The sequence below is a fragment of the Amblyomma mixtum genome, chromosome 9 (assembly GCF_055824585.1).
Source record: "Amblyomma mixtum isolate Tamu chromosome 9, ASM5582458v1, whole genome shotgun sequence".
Taxonomy (NCBI): Eukaryota; Metazoa; Arthropoda; class Arachnida; order Ixodida; family Ixodidae; genus Amblyomma; species Amblyomma mixtum.
The window spans coordinates 85880790-85905579 of NC_143020.1; the positions used below are offsets into that span (position 1 = coordinate 85880790).

Genomic DNA, 24790 nt, shown 5'->3' on the forward strand with positions numbered 1-24790 from the left:
ACGCCAGCACGGCCCCGGAACCCCAGGACTTCGCCATATATCAAGCGCTGTAGTTTATAGATCGCTTCACACATTCCACATCGAGTAATAGAGCTAATCAGCCTGCTATCATGCGCAGTGACTAGCAGGAAGCGTGCAGACGCTTCCAACAAGCAGGCTGAACAGCACCATGGCACGATTAACCAGTGGCGAACTCGCCGCTCGAGAAGCCGGTGCACTTACCACATCACCGACGGTGGAGATTCCGGATACTGGATCAGTGGTCTCGAAGAAGGAGCACTATATTTGCACGCGTGGAAGTGAGGCACAGGCACCTCGCTAAGAAAACTCTTTACCGTGCGAACTTGTGCTCAAACTAAAGCAACTCCTCGGCGGCGGCAGAGCAGGCGAGCTCCGTCGACGGTAGACGAACGGTGTGGCGCATCGGTCGTAGGCCAAGCACATTTTGTGCCTGCCTTATCGCTCTTACGCGAGTCATCGGCGAGCAGGCATGTGGCGCTGACAAAGCTTGGTAGTAAGAGCGCAGTCGTCACGCGAACTGAAGATAAGTGAACAGTTTCTCGCTGGCCAGATTCGGTAAAAGAAAGACTGCATAGTTCGCGGCAATATACTGCGTCTGCAAGTTTCAGCCCAGGATCGGGTGGCACCATGTACTATCAGCGTCAAATGAAATGCGAACAAAATAGCTGAAACGCGAGCACAAAAAATCAAGCATATTAGCGGTTGGAGGTGAAATGCAGGCGTGGCCTATTAACATTTCAGAAGAGCAGTCTTTTCGGCTTCGATGGGGAAATCAACTGCTCATCTATTTTGCCTCCCTAGTATAATATCTGCGAGTTTCGCTGTTCGCGTTTCAATTGCCTTGTTCGCGTTTCAATTGACGCTGATAGTACATTTACGAACTGCTTTCGCGAAATGGGACAATCCCGTCAGAAGGCAACGCATCTTGAAGGCGGATCTTTAGTTGAAAAATGTGATCCTTCCAAACGGCTTAGAGACTGGCACTTGCCACTGCGATGGCCTAGAGCTGCGTGCCTTACCGCGGAAGAAATGTATGGACGATGCCATAGGCGACACGAATGAATGACCTAAATCACCAACGAAGCAGACTAAAGTAAAACGATGATTTAATACTTGCCTGCAGCAAATAATTTTACGTATGTAAATATAAATATGTGTTAGATAATCGTCGAATCTTTAAACCGGTTTAGAGTCGGATGTCTTAATCAGAATAGCTTTGATGACCAAATCATGCCCAACCAGGACATAAGCATTTTTGAAGCGGAAATAGTTTATGAACGCAACTTTTCATATATTATAAAATTTCACAGTAAAATTTTACATATCCGAAGATCTCCCCTTGGCAGGCTTGCATTTTTTTGCTATTAATGTTTCTGCTATCGTAAAAAATTTTCCGCACTGTTTTTATATAGCAGTCTTAAATGCTGGATGCAAACAATGGAAAAAAACTTAAAAAAAAATACTTTGGTACCCATCGAAAGAATGGACCATTACCTTCAATGTTCTTATAACAGTAACTTACAATATACCAATATTCAAAAATTTTTTCAAAGAATTCTGACCATGAAAACTTCGAAGGCGTGATATTCTCAGAGTTCTCTTGAACATAAACACAATCTTTGCTCGGAATATACTTTTTGAAATCAGGCAGCGGGGTGCGGTCCTGCCCATTCTTTCTGTCTTTCGCCACTATTTCAGTGTCCCACAAGCACTAAATAAACAAGAGCTTAATGCAGAAAAAAAACGAGTTGGTCAATGTGCTCGCATCAGCGCATCAGGAAATTGCGAATGGTGTTTCTTTGAGTATATCAATTTTCAAATCATACGCAAGGTTTCTGTTTCTTTTTGTTTTATTTTTACTTTCTGCCACTACATGATTTTCTTTTTGGTGATGATGTGCTGTTGGTGAAATTCGTCTTTGCCCAGCTGCCACTGTCAAGGTAAATGCTTTGTTTTATCTGAGGTGGTGCCTGTCAAGCTACAAAACCGGGGCTTTTTTTCTCGCCTTTCTTATCACAGTTTGTTGTACAGAGTATTTCTCGTGCATGTTTGTAGGATATAAAATTTTTTGTGACTGTGGTATAATAAAGAAAACTCAAACTCAAGTCTTCGTGTTTAAGTTCTTCACAAAAACAGCATCACTGTGTCATCTTTTGCAGCAAGTTGCATCCTTAATGGGGTCAGTGCGATAGAAATTGGCACAACGACCCTAATCCCCACCTACATCTGCCGGCTCTAAAATCTCCCGTTCAAAATTTTGATTTTCCTCCTTCTTGAGAATACAACGGTCTAGCTACTTAGTACTATCATAATCTCAGAAATGCTTGATGAGATTATGATAGTGAAAGATTATAATAGAGCTCATTGCGAAGGTACTGCCCACATTTCTATCATATTCGCGGAATATGCCCTTCCTATACCCGCCAATCAGGTCCACGCATTCGCTATCTTAGTGAAATAAAAGCACTTGCTACTTCCCGCTAAGTCCCGAAAAGCACTTTTCATGCGCTTTTATTCTAATCTGCGCTTAGACTTACATCCTCGCAAAGGTTCAGATGCAATCGCACGCAAAAAAAAGCTTATCTCCCCATCAGTGGAGTACGTCTTCTCGCACCTGACTGCAAGTAGTTGTAGTGGAAGTTACAGGTATTGCGTGCGTGGCGGTGCCCAAGTCACTTCAGCTCTCTAGTAGGGCTCTGTACTAGGGGTTGATACTGATATGTCTTATCAGCAGCGAAAAGACATGCACCTGAAGAAACAAGGATAATACCGAGAAATTTCATATTCACATGTAACTCCTCCAATCTCCCCGAGTACTTTCCTCGTCTACCTAAAGCCACTAGCTTTACGCTGCCACTGGTACTTCATAGCACTGACGGCAGCAGCTGCCCACTTCAACACCATCTGCATATCAGCTTTCCGATAACTAGTGACCGTCCGGCAAGCTAAATGCAAATTTTCAAGCACACGATCGCAAGCACACGCACACACTTCACATATTTCCATCCTACATCTTATTCACGCCCCAACCCGTAAAAAGGAGGAATTTGTCGTCATTTGTTTTTTCAGTCTTTCCCGCTTCCTTGATGTGTTCTAATTCACTTTTCTTGTGCATAAGCCAGATACATTGTTTAAGGCGTTATCTTGGGTCCTTGGGCTGCGCAAACGCAAAAGAAAAACAGCGCTCCCAGCGGCACTTTGCACCTCGTTGACTTTTAATGCCATAGTATTAGGGGTCCCTTTCGCGAGGAAGCCGGTGTCCGTGTGTTCGTGTCACTAAAATGTTGGTGACCCACGTACCAGGGTGGGCCAGTTGGCGACCACTCCACCGGGTTATGGGCAACCTGCCTACCATGGCAGGTGGCAATGAAAGTAATTCAAATAAATAGATTTCATATCAACCTACCATGGCACTGTGCGCCAGTTCACTGATCGTGAGATAGGCAGCCTCCCGCAGAACTTTGCAGACAAAAATTAGCCTCGTGGCAGCTCAGCCGGTCCAATCTATGTCTCAGAAGCCAGTGCGGCGACCCTCACGCCACACTCTCCCACATCCTTTTCGGCTGCCCTGCCCATCCTCCCCCGCAGGGTCAGCCCGCGTTATCAAGTTGAGAGGACTGGGAGGTCGTGCTCTCGTCTCTGGACCCGCCATCGCAGCTTGCTGCGGTGCTTCGGGGTGCCGACGTCATGAACAAACACCACATGAACGTTCCGACGTAGAGTGGGAGCGTGCGGTGGTCCAGGGACCCAAGGGGGGTCTAAGACTTTTGCCATAATAAAGCTTTTCTCTCTCAGAAGCCACACCGGAGGCTGTGTTTGAAACCTGTCGGGGCAGTGGCGCATTGCTTAACTGGTTGATTTAGCTTAACGTCGCTTAATATAACAACAGCATCAAAACCTCGGTTGTGTTCCTTTCTTGCAAACGTAACATGAAATTTCTGCTGTCTTTAAGCACAAGAAATCCTAATTCTTAGAGTAAAACTATTACGCTATTGCCTGACTGCACGCCGAATAAACTGCATCTAGAAACCGGCTTGCTTCTAAGAGGCGTGACTGCTGTGTTACAATTCTGGAAAGCGCGGAAGCGTTCCTCCCCTCTTTGGCACTCTGTGATCAGTGCCGACCTGGACCCGTTGGGTGCTTGTCAGCTCGTATCTTCTCAGGGTGCCTTGACAACAATGGGACTTATCGCTGTTGTTGAGCCGATGTGAGGGTCTGCGGATGATAGGGCGACCTAAGCTTCCGGCAGTCAGTCGGGTAGATGCCTTGACATGGAAAAAAATGTTGCGCCTATGGCTCTCAGGTTGCGCATGAGTGTGTGGTTTCTCGCAACTTGTCTGTATCTCAGCGGCTTCGCTGCAACGGTGAGCGAAGATTAGTGCTAAGCTAAGCACCTACGTGTGTGCCTTCAGTTTGGAATGTCAACTGTAATTTGTCCGTTTGATACGTGCATTTTCCGTTAGGTTCATGCCAACAATGAAGTGGCTGGCTCCCATGCAATCACGGGGATCGCCATTGCCAACGGTGAGCGGTATTCTTTGTTTCTTAGTGTTTAAAATTGATTTTTAATGTTTATATTTTAGTATGAGAACAATGGTATAAGTTTTATTTAAAAACCCTAATATGATGCTTTTGCAACTGTGAAAGATGAATCGTTTGCCCCGGTAAAGCAGGAAAAAATGTAAAACAATACTCTGGTTGCTTCGCATTGTTCCATAGAAGTCTACTATTGCATTCCTACTTCATGAATGCGAAGTCTGAAATTTAAGTATCTTCGAATGTTAGTTTTGCATGAGCTAGCCCACCAAAAAGAATAGCTCAGCGGTGCCGCGTAGGTTGTTACATGCGCTCAAGCCGACAAATACTGTTGACCAAAGATGCAATATAATTTTTTTTATCTATGTGGACATGAAATAAGTTTTCTCTAAAGAAACGGTGTGGACTTCTGAATTAGCACGCTTGAGCAGGCATCTCCATAGAGCACCGAAAACACTGTTACGTAGCCCGAATGTCTGAATACAACGTGCAAGGTGACCGAGCTATTTTAACAGGTACGCAAAAGAGTGTGCTGCGCAAGAACCCCCACTCACCATTTTTCCCACAAAGGGCAGACAGTACTATAATGGCACTATGCAAATAATTTTCTTACTCTACTGCGCTGATGCTTGTTTCCTTTTTTTAGAAATTGGCCCGGTTCAGAACTTGACCTTCAAAATATTCAACCTCATAACTCTTCGAGCTTCTTGGGAACGGCCTCTTACAACAAGCGACATAGCAGGATACACCTTACGATGCACAGATCCGAAGAAGGGTGACTCCCGCACAAAAGATGTTGTCACAAAGGACGAATCAGTGCAGACAAGCTTGGAGCTGCAAGATCAGTTGGTATTCTTTGAGTGTCAAGTGTGGGCTTTTTCTAGTGCTGTGAACGGAACTCCAGCGGATTTTAACGTTACGACGTCTGGACTACGTGAGTATTCTTCACCATAACATTTAAATGTTTGTTTTCGCAATTCACGAGCAGTTACTTTAGGTATCAGGAAGTTTTCCAAATGAAAGCGTTGGATATTATATGACTGAAACTTTCAGGAAGTCTTCAAAAATGTTTTGTAAGTGTTGTAAAGAACGGCATGGCATGTGCAATGTACAGTCGGGGACAAGAGTATGCGGACCACGTGTTTCTCAAACAAATCCGGCAGCATTGCTATTATCCGGCGGCCGGAGACCACAATTGTTGAGGTGAAACTCACAAGTTTTTCTTTCATCTCCCCTAGTGTGGTCTCCTGCCCCCGGTAATACAAATAATAATACTGGTACCGGCTTCGTTTGAGGAACCCGTGGTCAACAGGCTGTTGTCCCCGACTGTACTTGCTTTGAAAAGCAATTAAGGCTAAGAACCCCGCTTGTAGCATTGTAACAACATTGTAAGAACCACTCCCCTCTTTAATGCCTTAGGTCCGGAGGGATCAATAAATTAAATTCAATTAAATGGTTTTCGCTGACTTCACTCACAAAATCTCATAAATCTGCCCTAAAAATCAATTTCTCCTTACAAATGTCTTATGCTCTGGAGTACTGCTCAAATTAGCAATTAACTGCATTTTAAAGCGTCAGCTACATTATCCTGTAGTTACTTCGTTTTCACGTTGTTGTCGTTCTTTTGTCCGCATGCAGAGCTGCGCAGCTAGGAGGTAGCAAAATATATCCATGTGTATCCATATGTATAAAGCTGGGGGCTTACGCAGTCCAGCCGCCATCCCCATCGCCCTCTGCCCTCCACTGCAGCCACCGGATGTGGCCAATATAGGCAACTGAAACTTAACTGAAGGGACCTCAGTTACGAATTTCCCTAATCATTTATATGCGACGGCGGCTACCTGCGTCAATTCAATGGCAGTTGTATGCATGCATGGCGTCATTTTGTTAACCGTGTCACGAACTAGCTAGCACTAGTCACTAGGTTGTGGTTAGTACTAAATTTTAGGTTCGAACTGAATTTAGAACGAATAGCATTTCAACGTTCACTTTTTGTTTATTGTTGCGCATATGATGCTAGGGGAACTCGTGTAATAAATTCTATTGGTCCCTTTTCGTTAGCGTGAAAGAATTACTCACAAGTTTTTTTTTACGCTAGGTACTTTATATCGTACTATCTTCGATTAGCCGATTAGCGATCTACGTGCATGTTCTGTTACTCAATTCATGCTAAAGAAGAACGATAGTCAGTGCCATTATAAACCAGTCAACCATCGCAATACTTCGTACACGGCAAGCGTGCAGCTCGGATAGTTGGTGCAGATTTGTAAAATATGTGGAGAGAACAACTCGTTGAAGAGCGCCCTTCTTGACTCCGTGGTCTCGATACGCAGCATTCAAGACAAAAATTCAAAACCGATAAATTATTTTTATTAGCCGGCACTAGCTTTTTGTTTTTGAGTTTACTTATTGTCCCGTTTCATTTCTCTCTCAGATCCTCCAGAAAATGTGATCCTCAACGCAACGTGCGACGGCAAACTGGTTGCACTTTGGTCGTACCCGTACCAGGACCACGCGGGATTCAATCTCACACTGTGCCAGTCTGCCACCGCAGAGTGCATTATAACGCTCTTAACCAAGAAGGTGCGACAGCACACGTTTGTCGTGGATGTCCTTGACGTGCAGTACCAGCTAAACATTAGCGCCACCGGGAAGATTTCTGGCATATATGTCGAGAGCAAACCGGCAACCGTCAATGCCACTGCTTTTCCGCCAGGTAAGATTTCCTTCTCTCTGATAGCGGCTCCTATAGCAAAATTTATTACCCGACCTTCTTTAAAGCTTGTACTGTTAGCCGTTTCTAAATTTTCTTTTCTTTATCATCGCTAGGTAGCAAAACTAACTTTCTAGGCCCTTTGCACCATTGTTCACATTTCTATAACATTTTGGAGAAAACTACTTTTCTCTACCTTGAGCTTGGCGCTTGAATGCTTCAGATGCTTATGCGGCAGTAAACCCAACAAACCCGACCCTCATTGAAAGGTTGTTGTGAACACAGCCCACTGTGAAATATAAATGATCCTTTCTTGATTCAGGCTTTATTGCCTGAGGGCATTGAGCAGTGTGTGTATCTTCAGGCAAATCTTATTGCTCGCGGTGGCTTATTACTGCTTTCCAATGTAGTTTCAATTGGAAGCTACTGAAATTCTGCAAACAGTGCAGACAAGAAAATGCAGCCGTCAACCCACATTGTGAATCTTTGAAAGCTAATTATTATCGTATGGTGTTGCAGCAAGATCAGCTTACGACAATATCTGGTGTGGCTTTTTCAAAAAATCACGTACACAAAGGCTTACAGCACTCCACAGGACGACGACGTAATTAAAGGCATGAGACGCACCAGCGCTGTCTTACATTTTATTTCGAGCCTCGGAACGTAATTTAAGACGATCAATGAAGAGGTAATGAACCGTTATAGCAGCGCACGGACAAGCAAATAAATACAAACACCCGACACAGAGCCACGGAGTAGTGTTGCGACCTTTCTTCATTTCTTTGTTCTTGTGCTGTTGCATTGTTTCACCAATACACGAGACCGAATCTCCGAAAAGTTGTAGTTGTATAGAGGGCGTTCCAAGCAAGTGCGTGAGAAACGATTGTTGCGTAAAGAGGATTTAAGCCACGAAACGACTGTGCAACGACTAAAGCGATAGTCAAATTTTTCACTTCTTCGTCCAGAAGTTGCGAACCATCGTGAAATCATGCAACCATAGGAGCTCCGTAGCTAACGCCACTGCTACCATTGCTTCGCCCAAAAAACTGTAAAAGAATCTATAAGCTTCTGGTCGCTAGTTTTAAAGTTTACATGTAAAGCTGCAAGAAAAAACACTGAAGGCTAGAAATATTGCTCGGCCACAGTAGTGGCTTGGTGTTTAAGTTAAAGAAAGACGGAGACATAATGCGAGAAAAGTATAGTACAATGTATGAAGCACGTACAGTCTTAGTCAAAAATATAAAGCCCAAGGGGGTTTGCTCCCAAGCCGTGTAGCGACGCTCTTAAGCACATTTGACTGACCTAAGCTAGGGAGGGTTGAGGACTTAAGTTCCTCCCACCTTAGTGAGGTTAGGGTCCCTGAGTATGCGAGAGGAGCCGCGCTGCAGGGCTCAGAAGCAGACCCCTTGGACTGTATACTTTTGACAGAGACTGTACCTGCTGTTTAAATGTTGCTTAAATGCTGAGTTTCTTTCGATAACATGCCGAGCGATATCAGTTTTCGTAGCAGCGGTTGAGCTGTATGCAGAGCAGAGGAAGGTTATTTGTCATTACGACTGCCGTCACATTTTGAAAAAAAAAGAAAGATTATGAAATGAGGAATGCCTTTGTGTGTAAGGTATCAACTTTGTATTGCTCAACAAGCCATTACTTCCATTCCACCTCTTTTTTTTCAGTTCCCTTGCTGGCAGATGTAACAGTCAAGGGTGTCAGCCCTGAAGAACTGCATGCTACATGGAAGAGAAACTGGACTCATGAGATTCACTTCGTCATCTGCCACTCGAACAGTTCGCAGCCCGAATGTCAAGATCATTACGTGGCCGGCATCGCTCACGAAGCAGACTTTACAGGCCTTCTTCCTGCAACCATTTATCACGTCCGAATTAGCGGGCAGGTCACCTACGGTAACACAACCTGTGTTGGCCCAGAACTTGACCAAGATGTCTCCACTTATTCACTTCGTAAGTTTGAATGTCTTTTTTAATATACCTTTATGCCGAAATTTGTACAATCCTCTTGGGCGAACCGCGAGGTGTGCCGTCTCTTTACCGTATATCATGTATTGTTATCATGATTTACTTATCAAAAGGTCAGTAGGACTCTCGTTTTACTTCCACAGGTACAGCACTGATAATCTTATAAAGCTTCAATGATAAGCTTTTAAAGCTCCGAAAATCTCTAAGTATTTTTTGTTGAAGTAGACAAAATTAAACCTACAGTGCCTACACATTCCTCGTTCCTTTTTTGCAATCCTCTAGCTAGTATCTGAAGAGTACATGCTCCCACTGCTCATCGTGTGACTCATATTAAACTGATCTTGACTGCTTCTTAAGACAACACCTAAAATATCCGTAGTTCTTGGATCACGTTTAAATTAGTTATTGTTTTAGCTCAGCTGCTGTAGAAGCTCAGAACGGTGGTGTTAAGCCATAAGTAGGTGCTATGTGGCCAACTCGAACGCTTTCATCCTTTTACTGGTGTTCGACTACTGCCTTGGTTTACATGTTTCGTCACTAATTGCCACTACAGTACGTGCTGTTCCCTTTACTAAAACCTTCTTGAAGGCCAGAATTTTGTCCGAGCTATTCGATGAGAACTCAAAATAGTAGTCTATTGTCTATATTCGTTCTGTACTTTCATAGCCCCATAATAATTTCCAAGTGCCGGGAGATCATTAGCTCTTTCGTCGTGTCTTTTTACTTGCGACTGAAGTACTAGATCACTTAAGTACCTTATCGATTCTCGTCATGCGCAAAAAGAAGAAATAAAAATAAAGAGAACATTACTTTATAGCAGCTGTTAATACACTCCCAAAGTATGCAGAAAAAAGGGCCTCTGTTTTGACAATCTTTCCCATTTTATTTTTTCCTCACAGACCCGGCGCCAGTTCGCAACTTGAGGCACACCGTCGAGAATGTGACGCACCTCGCCACAAGTTGGGACGCACCGACCGAAACCGTAAATTTTGACGGTTACGTTTTGCTTTGCAGAGAAAATCAATCCCACGACGGAAGCAGCAAGGAAGTTTCAGAACCACGAAAGCACGTTAACGTCACGCTTGATCTCAAGCAACAACTGGCGACTTTCCATTGTGAGGTGTGGGCATATGCCAAGAATGGAAGCAAACGGAACAACGGGACGACCACATCTTTCGCGGAAAGAACTAACGGAATAGGTAACTAAGAAGGAATCACGACGTTGATTGTACATGCTGATACGGATACTTATAGCAATGTTAAGCGTTTAGCGCTCACTTCATCGGCTTCGGGTGTCAAGGCATTGAAAGCAATGTCACGAAAGCATAAAGTGCAAACAGAGCTCATCACTTAAAGGCAGCGCATAGATGGACACAAAATAAATGCTTGATGTTTTCGAAAGTTTCCCTGAAAGTAGCCAGCTTGGACCATTTTATGCAACTTAATTACACCGGATTAAAAATTTTCTCTTCGAGTTCATGTCTTCCTTTGATTCTTAACACCATCTTGTCATCTGCATCTGAAAAAACTTCAACTTTTGCGCGCTGAAAACGTCAATTTATCGAGCACAGATCAATCTTATCCGCATATTGTTTTTTTTTCTCCTACAGAAACAGAGGGGGGAGGGAAGGGTTGTATAATCAATTGTCTGAATAGCAATGTGCTGCAGAAGTTGCTTTCCTCAACTTCATCTCACGCAATCTGAAAGAGCACGAACCGCAAAAGTAATTATTTGTGTATTTTCCTCCATCTGCTATGTTCATGTTATTTGCTAATCGTTGAAAGTTGCTTCTACTCGCTCTTTTTTCCCACCTCATAAAGCCCCGCCAGATAATGTCACACTTGTCGAGAGGACAGCAAGAAGCTTGGCGTACTCTTGGTCGAGAAATCCAGAGGCTCCTAAATGCCGAGTGCAAGTGCGGACAACCAATCAAAGTGAAGTGTATGAAAGCGACTGCACCACCTACGAAGACCTTTTGCACTATAATGTAACTGGTCTGACACCAGGGAAGCATTACGAAGTGACTCTACAAAACTGTGCAGATTACTGTGGCGTGAAGAAAGTGCTCGAGGACTACACGGATGTAGCAGGTAGGTTCCTTCTTTGAGAGTTCCAGGCACTTTTTCTGGCCGGTTAGGTGCCTTTCGTATTTTTTTATCCCCAAATGACCAAATCTGAGGATTCTAACTTGTTTTGTGTTAAGAAACTTATCCTAAAAGTATGCACTGGCGAATGCACTTAATGTATTAAACCTTCCTACACACTTAGCAGTTAAATGAAGTTCACCTTTACACAAGCCAGTTCATATGTACTATCGGGGACAAAAGTGGTATACTCCACGCGACGGGAGCTGGAGCAACGAAAAACTGCTTTCTGAAAAACTGCACTGGCTGCTCTGATTGAGACAGCCAGTGCGTGACCTTTATTATGAGCAGGCATGTCGCTTGGCTCATTTCAATCTTTGGTGCTTTAGCTCTTCAAAGTGCTGCAGTTTTCCGTTGCACGATGTCCGTGGAGTATACCACTTTTGTCCCCGATAGTACTGTCTTTGTCAAAATTAACCAGGCTCCATGGTTTGCTTCTTCTTTGTATAACAGAGCCCCCACGGCTTCCCTAAAGATAAAAAAGATCTTTGAAGGTAAGAACAGAGGTTCTTCTTACCATACAGACATTTAGAGCTTGAGGGCTGGCATAATAGCCTTAATATACGAGTGAGAATAAAAACATGAAGCCTGGTTACTTTTGACAAAGGCTGTACGTACCACAAAATCTGCATAAACACTGCCTCCAAAAACAGGCATTAAATTTAATTTGACTTCATTATATTCGAATTGTTGCCAAAGAGTAGAAGACGTTCGGCGAAATTGCCTATACTCTAGCAATAAAGAACGTGCTATCTGCAAAACTGCACGGAGATAGAGAAAATTTAGCGAGTCTCAAACATATCATTGTCTTCCAGCGCCGTCTGAAGTGGTGAACTTCAGTGCTTTGATCAACGAATTTGTAAATGTGACGTTCAGTTGGACAAGGCCACATGAAGAAAATGGCCCCATCGATGGATATCTGATTCATATCGTGAATAACGACACGAACTCCACAATGCAAATCCTCGCCGATGGCAGTACGGCAAAAACAACAATTGACGTGGATTCAGAATTCTCTTCCTACAACGGCGTTATCAGAGCTTACAACGTGAAGCAACCAGAGCGAGAAAAACTTTTCGGTCCTGCTGTCTCTGCAAGCTTCGAGTCCCTTGGAGAAGGTGAGAAGTCACAATCTTTCTCATACTGCTTTACGTCACAGATTATCAGCTCACATAACGAAATGTATAGGGTATAACAGCTGTGGCTTCGGACATGTTGTCTATACCAGATTGGCTTAACTATTTTGGGCAGAGCTTTTCAAATGGTATGTACGACACAAAAACAGCAAACCCCTTTCCGGCATGCTCGGTCGCGCAAGCTTCAGTGGCTGTCCAAAAAGACGAGAGCTTCGTAATGCAGCTATAGTAGAGGGCCACTTTTTTTCTTCGGCCTCCGTGGCGTCCCTCTTGCATTACACAAGGCTTGCCTCGCGAGAGAGCTGCTCTCTTGTATTGCCTGCACGACAGGTCAGCCTACATGCCGATATGGCTGTGCAAATTCAACGTGTCAGTTCACCTCTGTGCTTCGATTATGCACTCGAGGGTGATGGGGGTCACTTCCTTGTACTGTAACCACGTTCTTACGACGGGCGTGATATATTCTTGTGCGACCTGGACACAATAAACTCTCTGTTAGACGGCACATCTCGCATCGTGTACCCTAAGAAGGGCTAAAGAGCTAAAATCGGCAAAAATGCACTTAACGTTTTTAGAGGACACTGGCCTTACGGGACAATGGTGTAGACACGTTCATTCAATTAAGTGACGCAGATGGAATGATTGCCGACAAACTACTGTAAGGCTAGTACCGCTTGTACATAAAAGCACCCCCATCACGAAAGCCGTAACTAGCTTTTGGAAATCCGCATTACCTAAACTTATCTTTAGGGTGATTTATTTAACAAGCTTAGAATTTTTTTGGCAGGTAACTAATTCATGGGGCCAATTTTGTGAACACCCTGAAAGCAAAGGTATGTCAAAATCACGCCAAACCATTCATGTGCTCGTGGCTCGAAGGAAGGCTTAGATATTGTTCAGTTAACACATTAAAATTAAAGCAAGGGAGTCTAAAAGAGTAATAGAGCACTTATTTACTGTGCGATAAAAGTTGCTTGGAAATTTATATCTTGCCAAAGGATTATACAGTTGATATCAATGGCTTCTGTTAAATAAAAGCGGTTCAAATATGCCGATACCAAAACAAAAAAGCCTACAAACAAATAAGAAAACAAGGTGCTGGGTGTCCATGAAAAACAGAAAAACCGCTCCATAGTTATTTGATAACACTGTCGCTAGTCGCCTTGATGAGCGAACAATGACAACCAAAGTCTGAGCATGCTGTTGCTTCATCGCTCGGTACATCAACTTATCCCACCGTATCATGACACCAAAACTCTATGCTAAGCGGTATTGCTGCATTTGATAATGAATCCTTTTCAACTCTTGCACAAGTATCTCAACCCTGTGAGCAGTCGCAAGCTGCGTGGCAGCGCAGCAAAGGGTTTTACACTGTACACGGTACACCTTAGTAGGGAGTGAGAAGGCAATGGGTGCTGCTTTAAAACTGAGCAGCATTTGTAGATTGTCTGCTCTTCATGCATGTTGAGTTTTAATGTGTCTCTGTCGGGGGGGGGGGGGGGGGGGGACATGAAATATACTTTCCACTAAGTCTTATCGTCACTTTTGCGAATTCCCAGTCTCTGAAAGGAATTTGACTGCTAATAGGTTTATGACCGCGGGATGGTTGCGAGATAATGTGTGCGACTTCCTTATTCTTTTTTATATATCTAGCGTGGCGGAGTTGTTCTATTTTGCAGCGGTTTCGACACACGCAATAATTGAGCCGTTACCGCAAGATGACGTTGATTCCTTTCTCTTAATAGCGGTATAGTTGTCTTTGAACAGCGTAGTAGGCGAATAAGACTTCTCGACTAAATATTAATTCGAAATAACGATGACGGGAAGCAAGTCGTCACAAATGAAGTTTCTTTGTTTGTTGTTCTGTGTTTTTGTCTATATCTGCATTTTCACCTCCATTCTCTTATTATTGCGTCAAAATGTTTATAAATCTTAATTTAAACACAGGCTTCCTAGAGGCATTACAAGCATGTCTTGCGAACCCACGTGGAGTCAAATACATGACTCGTCGATATATATTTTTTGCGCAGGCCCATTTCCACCCTACCCGACCGTCCATGGTATAAAAGAGAACGAAGCATTGGTCTCTTGGAAGAAAGCAGTGGACCCCAGATACGTTATCAATTCCTACAACATTTCTATTGAGGGTCAGGCAAGCTCCCTCACCGCAGACACCGACTTCAACTTTGCTAAGCTCGATCCATGGAAAAACTACACCGTCAGCGTTTCTTCTTGTTCGAACGATACTGGCTGCGGTCAAGCAAGGTCCATCGCCTTCACCACTGATGTGTCAGGTAAGCCGCCTCTCAAGCTGCTACAAGGCACCGGAACCGATTTAAGTTTCGTAGGCATACAGGCTTAATATGCTGCATTATGGGCCCAATATTGCAAGAATCCCCTAAATCAACACCGTTCCCACTTCCAATTGATCCTTTTGCTATCGCCCTGACGTATGCGAGCCTTCCTAGTCAGCTCAGTTAGTAAAACTACTGCTTTAGTGTTGCGGTTGGGTTGGGTTGGGTTGGGTTGGGTTTGAACCCCGGGCCGCGGGAAATAATCTTCAACAGCGAAGTTTATATGGAAGCTTTGCTTTGTAGCTTTCTTTTTTAGCCATATGGTTGCGCTTGGGCAGACATCAGTAATGCTCGCTTATTATAGTCATATAAAGTCTTAAAAGCGTAGCTGTTATTCCACAAGCATTGTAAGAAAATTCTTAAGCTCAGGGCTCTTCAATTAAATTCTTTTGTTTTTTACTTTGTAATGACCATTACTTCCAGTTGATTGCCCGTAGGCCAAAATAGAGAGGCGAGAAAAAAAGTCATTTTAAAACCGCGCAACCTGTGGCCTTTTTAATCTTCAGTTCCAGTTTGATGAAATTTTACGAGTTAATGAAAAAAGTGCTTCGTAAAGTGCAAAACTTCGTACACCTCCTGGAAGGCTTATTTCTGAAAAAGATGTTGCGAAAATAAATATCCCGTCCAAACAAAAAGGGGCCTCCGTACGAAACACTTCAAGCACCATTATCTTACAAAAACCTGAGCGTAAGATATAACATCACTCAGAAACAAGTGTCTGCAAACAATATTAAGCCTCAGTGATCATATGAGCCCCGGCACTGAAGAGAAAAGCGCCGTGACCATCTGCTTCTTCACACACCCCAAATAGTTGCAATGCATGAGCAAACGATGTCAACTAAATCACGTAAAAACAACTTTTTTTACCCATGCCTCAATATTGAAGCTAGCCAGGTCACCTGAAAGTTAGGAACACGGTACTCAGCTTCAATAGGCTGTTCGATGTTCCCCGTCAAGTCGTTGAATTTAATAAATAGGATTAGATAAAAACTAACACATCGAGGAGCCGCCGCGGTGGCTCAATGGTTATGGTGCTCTGCTGCTGACCCGAACGACGCGGGTTCGATCCCGGCCGCGGCGGTTGAATTTCTTTGGAGGAGAAATTCTAGAGGCCCGTGTATTGTGCGATGTCAGTGCACGTAAAAGAACCCCAGGTGGTCGAAATTTCCGGAGCCCTTCACTACGGCGTCTCTCATAGCCTTAGTCGCTTTGGGACGTTAAACCCCATAAACCAAACCAAACCAAGCCTAACACATCGAGAGTATAACGGAGTTTCGTCTGACCGAAAGAATAGAAATAAAAAACGCTCACGCCGTTGATCTAAGATTAAGAGGGAAGAATTACACAAAACGAGTCCAAAAGCCATCTCGCGACATGAAAAAGCGAAACGAAGGTACGTTGCTGGACTTACTTCGAGAGTTCAGTGTGTATTTATGTTTGTAAATAATACTTTATGCCAGAAGGCATATTATCGCGATTAAAAAAAACGAACACTCTCCAGCAGCACGCTGTCGTTAATGGCCATCAAATTGACTGGTATGAGGCAAAACAAATGCCATTTTGCTTCTGCGATAAAATGAAATACAATAAGTTATTTTAAATCTCTCTACATAATGCAGCACCGTCGAAGCCAACGCAACTGAAGGCTGGAGAGATCAGCACAGAGTGGATGTTGATCGAGTGGGGACGCCCGGAAACTGCAAAGGGACCCATCAGCGGCTTCAACGTGAGCTTCGAGGGCAAGAACGTGTCGTTCGCAGCCACAACCACGGAGTTCTCATACAACGCCAGCCAGCTAAGCCCTGGTGTGACGTACAAGGTGTCTGTTTACGCCTTTAACTATGGATACTACGAAGAAAAATGCGGGCCCCCAGCAACGCTCACAGCGTCAACGACGAATTACGGTAAGTACTTGCGGATTGTTTACGCATGTCGTACACATGCTGGCTGAAGCATTTATCAACTCATCAACGGCGTTCAAGCGTAAAAACTCACGAGATTTTGCGGTAAATATCTCATACGGCTCTCCCCAACCAGCTGTGTAGCGTGTTTCGACCCCAGGAACAAAGTACACCTTGCTATCGAGATCAACCAGACGACAATATTCTTACTGTTGAGCAAACCAAAATATCAATTTAACTGAACACAGAGATCAAAACTGAGGTTCTATTCGAAAGGACTTGGCATAGCGACTGCAAAATGAGACAATCTGGGCAATGAATTTGGGATCACAAATTTACTCGGTAAAACGTAGCTCCTTCTCTATACAGAGCGTTTCACCAGATATTGCTAGCAATTTTTAAAATTGGCTCTTTGAGTTACAAGAGAACTTTCTTCAACAAAACTCTGTCAGTTGTGGTGTCCATCACAATGCGGCTAAGATGGTTGAACTAGCAAGCTGGATAAATATTAATAAAACATGCACCCTTTAACGGTTACATTTAGGTAACTCCTCATTTAGGGTGATATTTGTAGCTCACCGTAACTAATATCCATGGTAGGTTTTAGAGTTTAGAAAATTCCATTCTGGTCGCCTTTGCCGCGGATGAAATTTTCGTGCACCAGCATTCGGCCAAAATCGAAATTAGGGAGCTAAAGCCGGCGCTGGCCATGCCTACGAGCATGCATCATACATCGTCGTTCCTCTCACTAGCTCTCTGCCCATTCGCCGTTCCCACCAAAGTGTCACGAAACGAAATGAGCACATGACCGAAAAATCGCTATCTGACGCGCAGTCCCAGATGTGGCTGGCGCTCTCTTCGGCCCCGCTTTTTAAGGCGAAAGCCTTTAATGCCTCATCGTTGTCGACAAAAGGTTGTCAGCAGAGGTGCGGCGTTTTTCGGTTGGTCGAAATGGTGATGACGTCAGAGTGCGCGGATTCGCGGTAATGAGGTCATCCACGGATGCCTGACGCCCCCTTTTGGAGGAAACAACTAATAAAATAGTTGTCGTCCGCTCTAACAGGGGGCGTAAGGCATCCGTGGGTGACCACATTACATGCCTCATTACTGCGAACAGAGCCATGGATACAACCGAACTCATCGAAGCAGAGAGAGAGTCGTGCTAAAGAAGCAGTCAAAGTCGGCAGTCAAAGTCTGTAGTTGTATGTGTAGTCAAAGTGTGTAGTCAAATAAAGCACTAGTACAGCACAAACAGTCTCGCAGTCAATGCCAAACAGTGCGCCGGGAAAGGCTTCCGCCTTGCAGCACTTTAGAGAGCCAGAGTGCCCCCTGAATTTTTTGTTTGGTTTCTACCATGCGTGGCCCCAAAATTTCTTCTGGGGCTGCGGAGCCGAGAATGGCATATTAGAATATCTAAAAACTGATATGGGTGCCACTTACAGTAGGCTTCAAACCAACTGGTACACGAGAAGCGTAAAAGAAAGAGGTCTAAAGTTAACTTTCAAGATTAGTTAGCCACCCTGCTATAATAGCTAACGTGTCTTTTCTTGAAGACAAACCAGCGCGCAAGGAAAAGAACAAAATTTATTCCTAAAGGGGTACACTAAAGTGACGATTATGTGTGAGCAAACGATAGCATAGGCGCGCCCCATAGACAGCACCACATGTGTTCATTGGCGGTTCGACCCATAACGGATGGCCGGCCCAAGCTACGACTAACATTTCTGTACTACCTCTCACGCGGATTCGAACTGCCACCCCTCAGATCTGTGAATGTGACAGCGACAAAACGTAGAGAAAGCTCCTCAACGAACTGCATACGCTGTCGAATAAAAATACGAGATGGACAACACAGCGCTGAAACCATTCTCCACATGCACACAAACACAGCGATTAAAGACATGAGGAAGGCTATCGGACCAACATGGCTTTAGTATACTTCCTCATGTCTTTAATTTCTGTGTGTATGTCGAACACGAGGTCAGTGCTGTATTGAGCGTTTCCTGTCTTGCTAAGTCTCTGTACTGTGGTTTAACCTAAATCAATCCACACCAACCGGCCCTGATGGCCACTCATGTACGGAAAATCTTACCTGCATTCCGATGCACACTACCGAAAGCTATGTCGAAGAAAGCGTGTTTCCAACTTTAAAAACTTATTTTCAACGTTTCCTAGCAGTCTTAGGTGACACATTATGTATGTGCGCTTCAATGTGCGTGCTAAATAATTTCGCTTCCTTTTACACTGGTAGAAACCAGTTACGACCAAAGCATTCAGCAGAAGCATCCTTAAAAGCGCTTGACAGGCCTAACGACACGGCCTCCCCTTCTAAATATTGAATCTTAGTAACTCACTAGTGTCTCCACAATACCCACATACACTGAGCAATAATGCATTTTATTTATCTTTTCAGCTCCAAATAAAGGTTCGACCTCTACAATCGCGCTAATTATTGCTGTCGGAGCTTTCCTTGTAACCCTTGCCGCTGTGGTTGGGTTTCTGCTGTGGAAGACCTTGAAGCCAAGACAAAGGTAAAAATATTATGCTTTGAAGATGTAAAATAATTTCCCCTTTCTTCCAGTATTTCAAAAATGCCGCCAATTTTACTAATCACACTTAGGTTAAACCATAACATAAACTAAAATTACAAAATACGAAACTAAACTGTCAAAAGCTGCTCCATGTAAAAAGTCCTTTTTGTCACTATATCATTTTCCAGGATTCGCGTTCTTACCGTAGATATCTGGCTAGAGAAGCTAATGCAGAACATGAATATTCTCTTAATCCACGAAGCCTCAAACTACCTAAATGCTTCAGATTTTCAGTTTCCTTGGTAGTTCACGTAATATACACACAATATTCAGGTTATCAACAATCGCATACGAATCGAAATACAAGATCAATATATTGCGTTCTTAAAGTAAAAGTGAGAAGGAATATGCCAGACTTAGCCTGCGGCGTTGTGAGAAAGGTACCGCTTTCTAGAAAAAAATTTCAAAAACGCCACGACTGTCAAATGAGTCTATCTTAGTTTTTTTTTTCAACGCCTATGAGACATACATCCTTAACATATCCACTATACACAAGCATCTAGAGGTTAAAAAGGTTTGATCACTTTCATTTCAGTGTAAGAAAGAGAAGCCCAAGAAGTATTGTCCCAAATCTTGCATTTTTTTATATTTCGTGTTTCAGGGAAGGCCAGCCCTAATTTTCAAAAATAAGGCTTATTGAACTAAAAGCAGGCTTTTTTGTCGAAGTATTTCCAGTGCAGGTGAACGTCAGAAAACTGGTGAATCATGCTTACTACGAGTAGAAAGCTGGTTAGCTAAATTCTGATAGTTAACTTTTTAACTATTACAGACAGGTACCAGGCTGCAATTAGAGATTTGTAGCTGAGCATTACGAATTGTTATCAGTGCTTTTACAATTTTGAAAACGAAAATAAGCTTGGCGCTGGGGCTTAGTAAGTTTTGGCCATTTCTCATGGAGTTTGAAAATGGCGCGCCGGCTCTGTCCCTAAAGCGACGTCCAACAAATCGCGTCGCTTCGTGCTCATGAGTCACGTGGCTTTCTCTGTCCCGTGTGCGCTGCTTGCCGCTGCTCACTTCTCCTGCCGAGGAGGTGACGTCACACACGCGCCGCTGAATGACGTCCACTGGTGGGCGTTGCTCTGAGTGCAACGCGGGCGCGTGAATTTCGAATTGAGGGAAATGTCCAGAATTTGTTGAGCCACAGCGCCGCTGGCTATCATGTTTTCGGAATTCTAAAAACTGATTTCGCTATTACTAAGCATCTGCTACAAATCCCTATATGCAACCACGCGCCTATCTGTAATGTTCAGTAATATTCTAAATGGAACAGCACAAAATAAATAAATAAATTTAGAAAAAAATCCCCTGTGTCCCTTGGTTTCTGTGGCTGTTGGCTTCTCTCATATTTATAACGAGCCCCTCATTCCCCTTCTCTTGTTTGCTTAATCGCTTAGTGAGGGCCTCGGTTCTGGCAGCCTTGACGCCATATTAAGCATAAGAGGGTTCTCACACAGCTTCCACCCTCGTCATTCGATGACGTTCTACGTCACATCTGCGTTAACTCAGGACATGCTACGTCCGCCGCTTAAGAACGTGGGTGGCGCTGATGAACACTCCAAGGCTAGGTTATTCGTAAACATAAATACCCCCGAAAGCAGCAGATTTGACCGCCGTCGCCGTAGCTCAGCGGTAGAACACCGGGCGCGTAATTCGGAGGTCGTGGGTTCGGATCCCACCGGTGGCATGTGGTTGTTTTTTCTTCTGCTTTTCTAATCAATTAGCTTTAAAACGATAACATGTTGAGTAATGTTCTAAACCGAACAGCTCAAAATAAATAAACAAATTTTAAAAAAATCCCCTGGTTTCTGTGGCTGTTGGCTTCTCTCATGTGACAGTAAAAAGTTGACTCTCAGGATTTAGTTAACCGGCTTACTAGTTAACACGATCGAATGTTTTTCTGACGTACGCCAACCCCGGTATTACTCTGATGAAAAAGCCACCTTTTACTTCCAAAAGGTATCTTTAGAAATTGGTGGCGGCTTCCCGAAAACACGTGGTAGTTGTGGTTATCTGTTTTTTTTTAACAAGTCTCTTGATGGAGGCGAAAAAAAGCAGGGAAGAAGATGCTGGATTTTATTGTTCCAACATGTTATCAAAGCTCGAAGCCGTAGCTTTTCGAGCACCGATAGCAGCACCTCAATAATGGTGCGAAAGCACTAGATAGGATGTCCGCTGCTCTAAATTTTCATTTCCCCAGATGCCGAGACCGGCGCTGCTAACATCGCGTGGGGCAGTCCGAATTATTATCTGTACGATTACTCATACCAAAAAAACTCGACTTCTCCTTTTGAAGCCCTGTAAGCCACGAGGCTTTATCAGCGGTAGCTAGGACCTGTCCCATATTCCTGATAACGATGTTGTCCAAAGCCAGCGGTTGCTTGTGACCTACATAGAGTGGCTCACAGAATATGAGCCATGCGTTTAAGTATTCTAAAACAACTAGTGCAAATTACAGTGAAGCAGTACCCTTGGTAGCCCCCTAGAGCAAGCAGGCATGTTTACCTTCACACAATTTTTGTTATTTCAGAATATTTGCATTTTTGAATAGAATAAGCACGAAAAAGTATTCAACTGGGAGGTTACACATGTCAGAGTGATCATTATAGTGTCCGTTCGTTCGCGGTCAAGTCCGCAGGAAAGGGGTGTTATCATTTTTGTTCGTGACGCGAGAAGCGACTGGACTAATCTCGATTTATCACAGCCATGAAGAGCTGCATCTACGTTTTTCCAGATTACTGTAGATGATCTCGTCCTGTTATCTCGAAGTTTCCTTGCCGGTTTTAAATTGAGTGATGCCGCGAGCGGCGGGCATTCGTAGTTCGACAACTGACGAGCACGTTTTTTGCCTGAGCCGCCGCCGAGTGATTCAGTTCTTTTGCGGGCGCAAGTCAGCCCAAATAAAGAGCTTCGTTTTCAAGTCTTGTTGGTGTCTTCCTGACCGCTGGACTCCCGTCACTACAACGTGACAGTACGAAATTCCAAAACTTTTTTAATGTAGAATTATTCGTAGTGTTTTTTGCACCCCTTAGCATAAGCGTCCAACATTTCTGGTGAAAGCATACGCGAGCGCACTATCGTACGCCAGCAGAATTCTGGCCGCGCTTACTAAAACACACCTGACCTGACCTGACCACCAGTATAAAGGAACATTCAGGCATATGACATATAGGACACATTGTCTCGCTAAATATGTATTTTTGCAATTCACAAGCTTTCCTCACGACCAGAACTTTTAAAGGAGTCTCAAGTGAAGCTACGGCTTTAGTAATGCGTCATAGGTCGTCTGTGTTCGTGTTCAAGGGCTTCGGAATTAAAAAATCACTCATTTTTGGCGTTTCGAATCTCGTTGAATAGAGGGGGATTGTCTCTTTTTTTTAATCACAAGTCGCTAAAAGTTCTTCATCCTGTAGACTGTTTCTGAAAAAAAGCATGAATTTATTTCCTCTGATTTCAGCAATGGTTTTTGCACATTTTTTCTGCGTTTTGTAATAAACCTGGCACTGTATACTGTTAAACGTTGCGGTTTTAACATTTCATCAATTTTTTCATTCCTGCATAGAATAGTGCCAACCAGTGAGGAACTAGACACGGAGATGTTGACGATGAAACCTCGACTGAGACTTCGTCACAAGCTTTGCCCTAAGGGGACATTTGGAGAAGAACCTAGTGAGCAGCCTGTTTCCTGAAAAACAGCAAGTCTATTGAATCAAAAGTCTGTCTTATTTATCATGTTTCCGTTTTCCTCAATAAAGCTTATGTTGTACTGTATGTCCCTCTGCTCTGATCATTTTTATTGATTTTTATTCACAACTTTAGGACGCTGTTTATAAATGTAGTTGGCCTCTCTTGTAACCACTCTGACCTTTTCTCAATAGTCGCTCGCTGGGCGTTCAGTTACTAAGGTCATAATTTTTTAGTTCACCTCTCCATGAATTACAAAACAAATATCCATTGTGCATGTTTCGTTACATTGAGTTCTGTCTGGGTTAAAAATCTGAACGTGAACAGGGCGAATATACTGGCAAGAAATGCAAACACTAGCTCACTGTGTAAAAATGAAGGTATCAATATGTTTAACAAAACTTCTGTTTGGGCTAGATGATGCATAGCTTATTTTGAAATGAATTCAAGCGCACAAGAACACGCACACAAGAGAGGAAACACACAGGCCATGAAATACACAGGATAGCGCCTTTTCTGTGTGTTTCCTCTCATGTGTGCGTGTTCTTGTGCGCTTGAATTCATTTCAAAGTATGTATCAATATGCTTTGCGAAGTTCTTGGAAATCACGTCACTCCATCACGCTCGTGGCACGTGACAGTCTCAACTGACGTGAGGAATCTAGGTGCAGCATTATCGGACGAGATTGCACTACGACATACGTGAAAGCGTTTCTGACAACTCTTAATCTTTAATCTCTCTTTTGATTAAAAAAATCATCCTAACATGACTGAATTTCCTCGCAGAGAATGTCATTTTTCTCAAAACTGATGCAAGCACTAGGTGTTCCCAGAGATCTCAGGTTCGCTTACTGAACAGCAAGTTCGGAGTGTTATCCAATTCTGCACGCTATTGTGAAATGAACGTCAACCCGTGAATCGGTTATAATTGACCTGGAATTAAACAACGGATGTTAACTCAAATTAGTAAGTGAAACGTATGAAAAAAATTTTCAACATTCTGTTGGTATTTAGCGTCTGCGCAGTGTCGTTGCTGCGATGTCCACTAGGCGCGAGCAGGTCACGTGGGTCAATAAAATTTTTACTGGAAATTATTACTTAAGCATTATATAACCTGGAAAGCTCATCGGTGTTCACTTCTCGGTTACTGTGACCGCAAGTGTTGCCTCTTCGGTTACCATCCCTGTAACTCTTCATATCGAAAAACTCCTCGTCGAGCGGCTTCAAGCTTGAACCGTGATAAGAGTACCGTTGTTTTCAAGCTAATGAGTAATCAGTGCCGACGACGCATCCTGAGGGCAACAAACAGGTCCAACCTTTGCATCGGCTCAACTTGGTTTGTTATGTGCTCAGTAGGTCCACGTGCATAAATGGTTTGTGAAGGAACAGCGCAAAACACCGGGACAAGATACAAGCGCTGACTTACAACTGTCAGCGCTTGGCAGCGCTTGTCTCTTGTCCCGGTGTTTTGCGCTGTTCCGTCATAAATGAGTAACCAACTTGCCCAAGCTGCTGTCCTGGCATAAATGGTGCTCGTCCTATACTGTAAGTGAACGTTTTGCTCACTTATTTCCATCTACAGTTTTCGGTGTGTCTCTCTGGTACCGACCAGATCTCCGGTCGGTATGTGACCGGGCGTCTTAACAAAGCAGGGTTTGTGTCCCACCCCTTTACTGTACTCGAAAGTAGCCGCTATTTCAGCATGTACACGTTCTTTTTAACGGCCCCACACTGGTC

General features: G+C 43.7%; 1 protein-coding gene across 2 annotated transcripts; it reads left to right on the plus strand.

Moving 5' to 3' along the window:
- The first annotated feature begins 4190 nt into the window (after positions 1–4190).
- LOC149329973 (tenascin-like) lies at positions 4191–23141 on the plus strand. Of its 2 annotated transcripts, none has more exons than XM_089560689.1 (12): positions 4191–4385; positions 4485–4545; positions 5204–5491; positions 6992–7273; positions 8947–9231; positions 10146–10445; positions 11068–11337; positions 12207–12509; positions 14558–14821; positions 16501–16785; positions 19196–19313; positions 22933–23141. In XM_089560689.1, exons 1-12 carry the CDS (start codon positions 4293–4295, stop codon positions 23057–23059), a joined length of 2676 nt encoding a protein of 891 aa, XP_089416815.1. In that variant the 5' UTR covers positions 4191–4292; the 3' UTR covers positions 23060–23141. The 2 variants fall into 2 exon arrangements, with proteins under 2 accessions (XP_089416815.1, XP_089416816.1); XM_089560690.1 differs by having other exon boundaries at positions 4193–4385; positions 22938–23141.
- The last annotated feature ends 1649 nt before the right edge of the window (positions 23142–24790 follow it).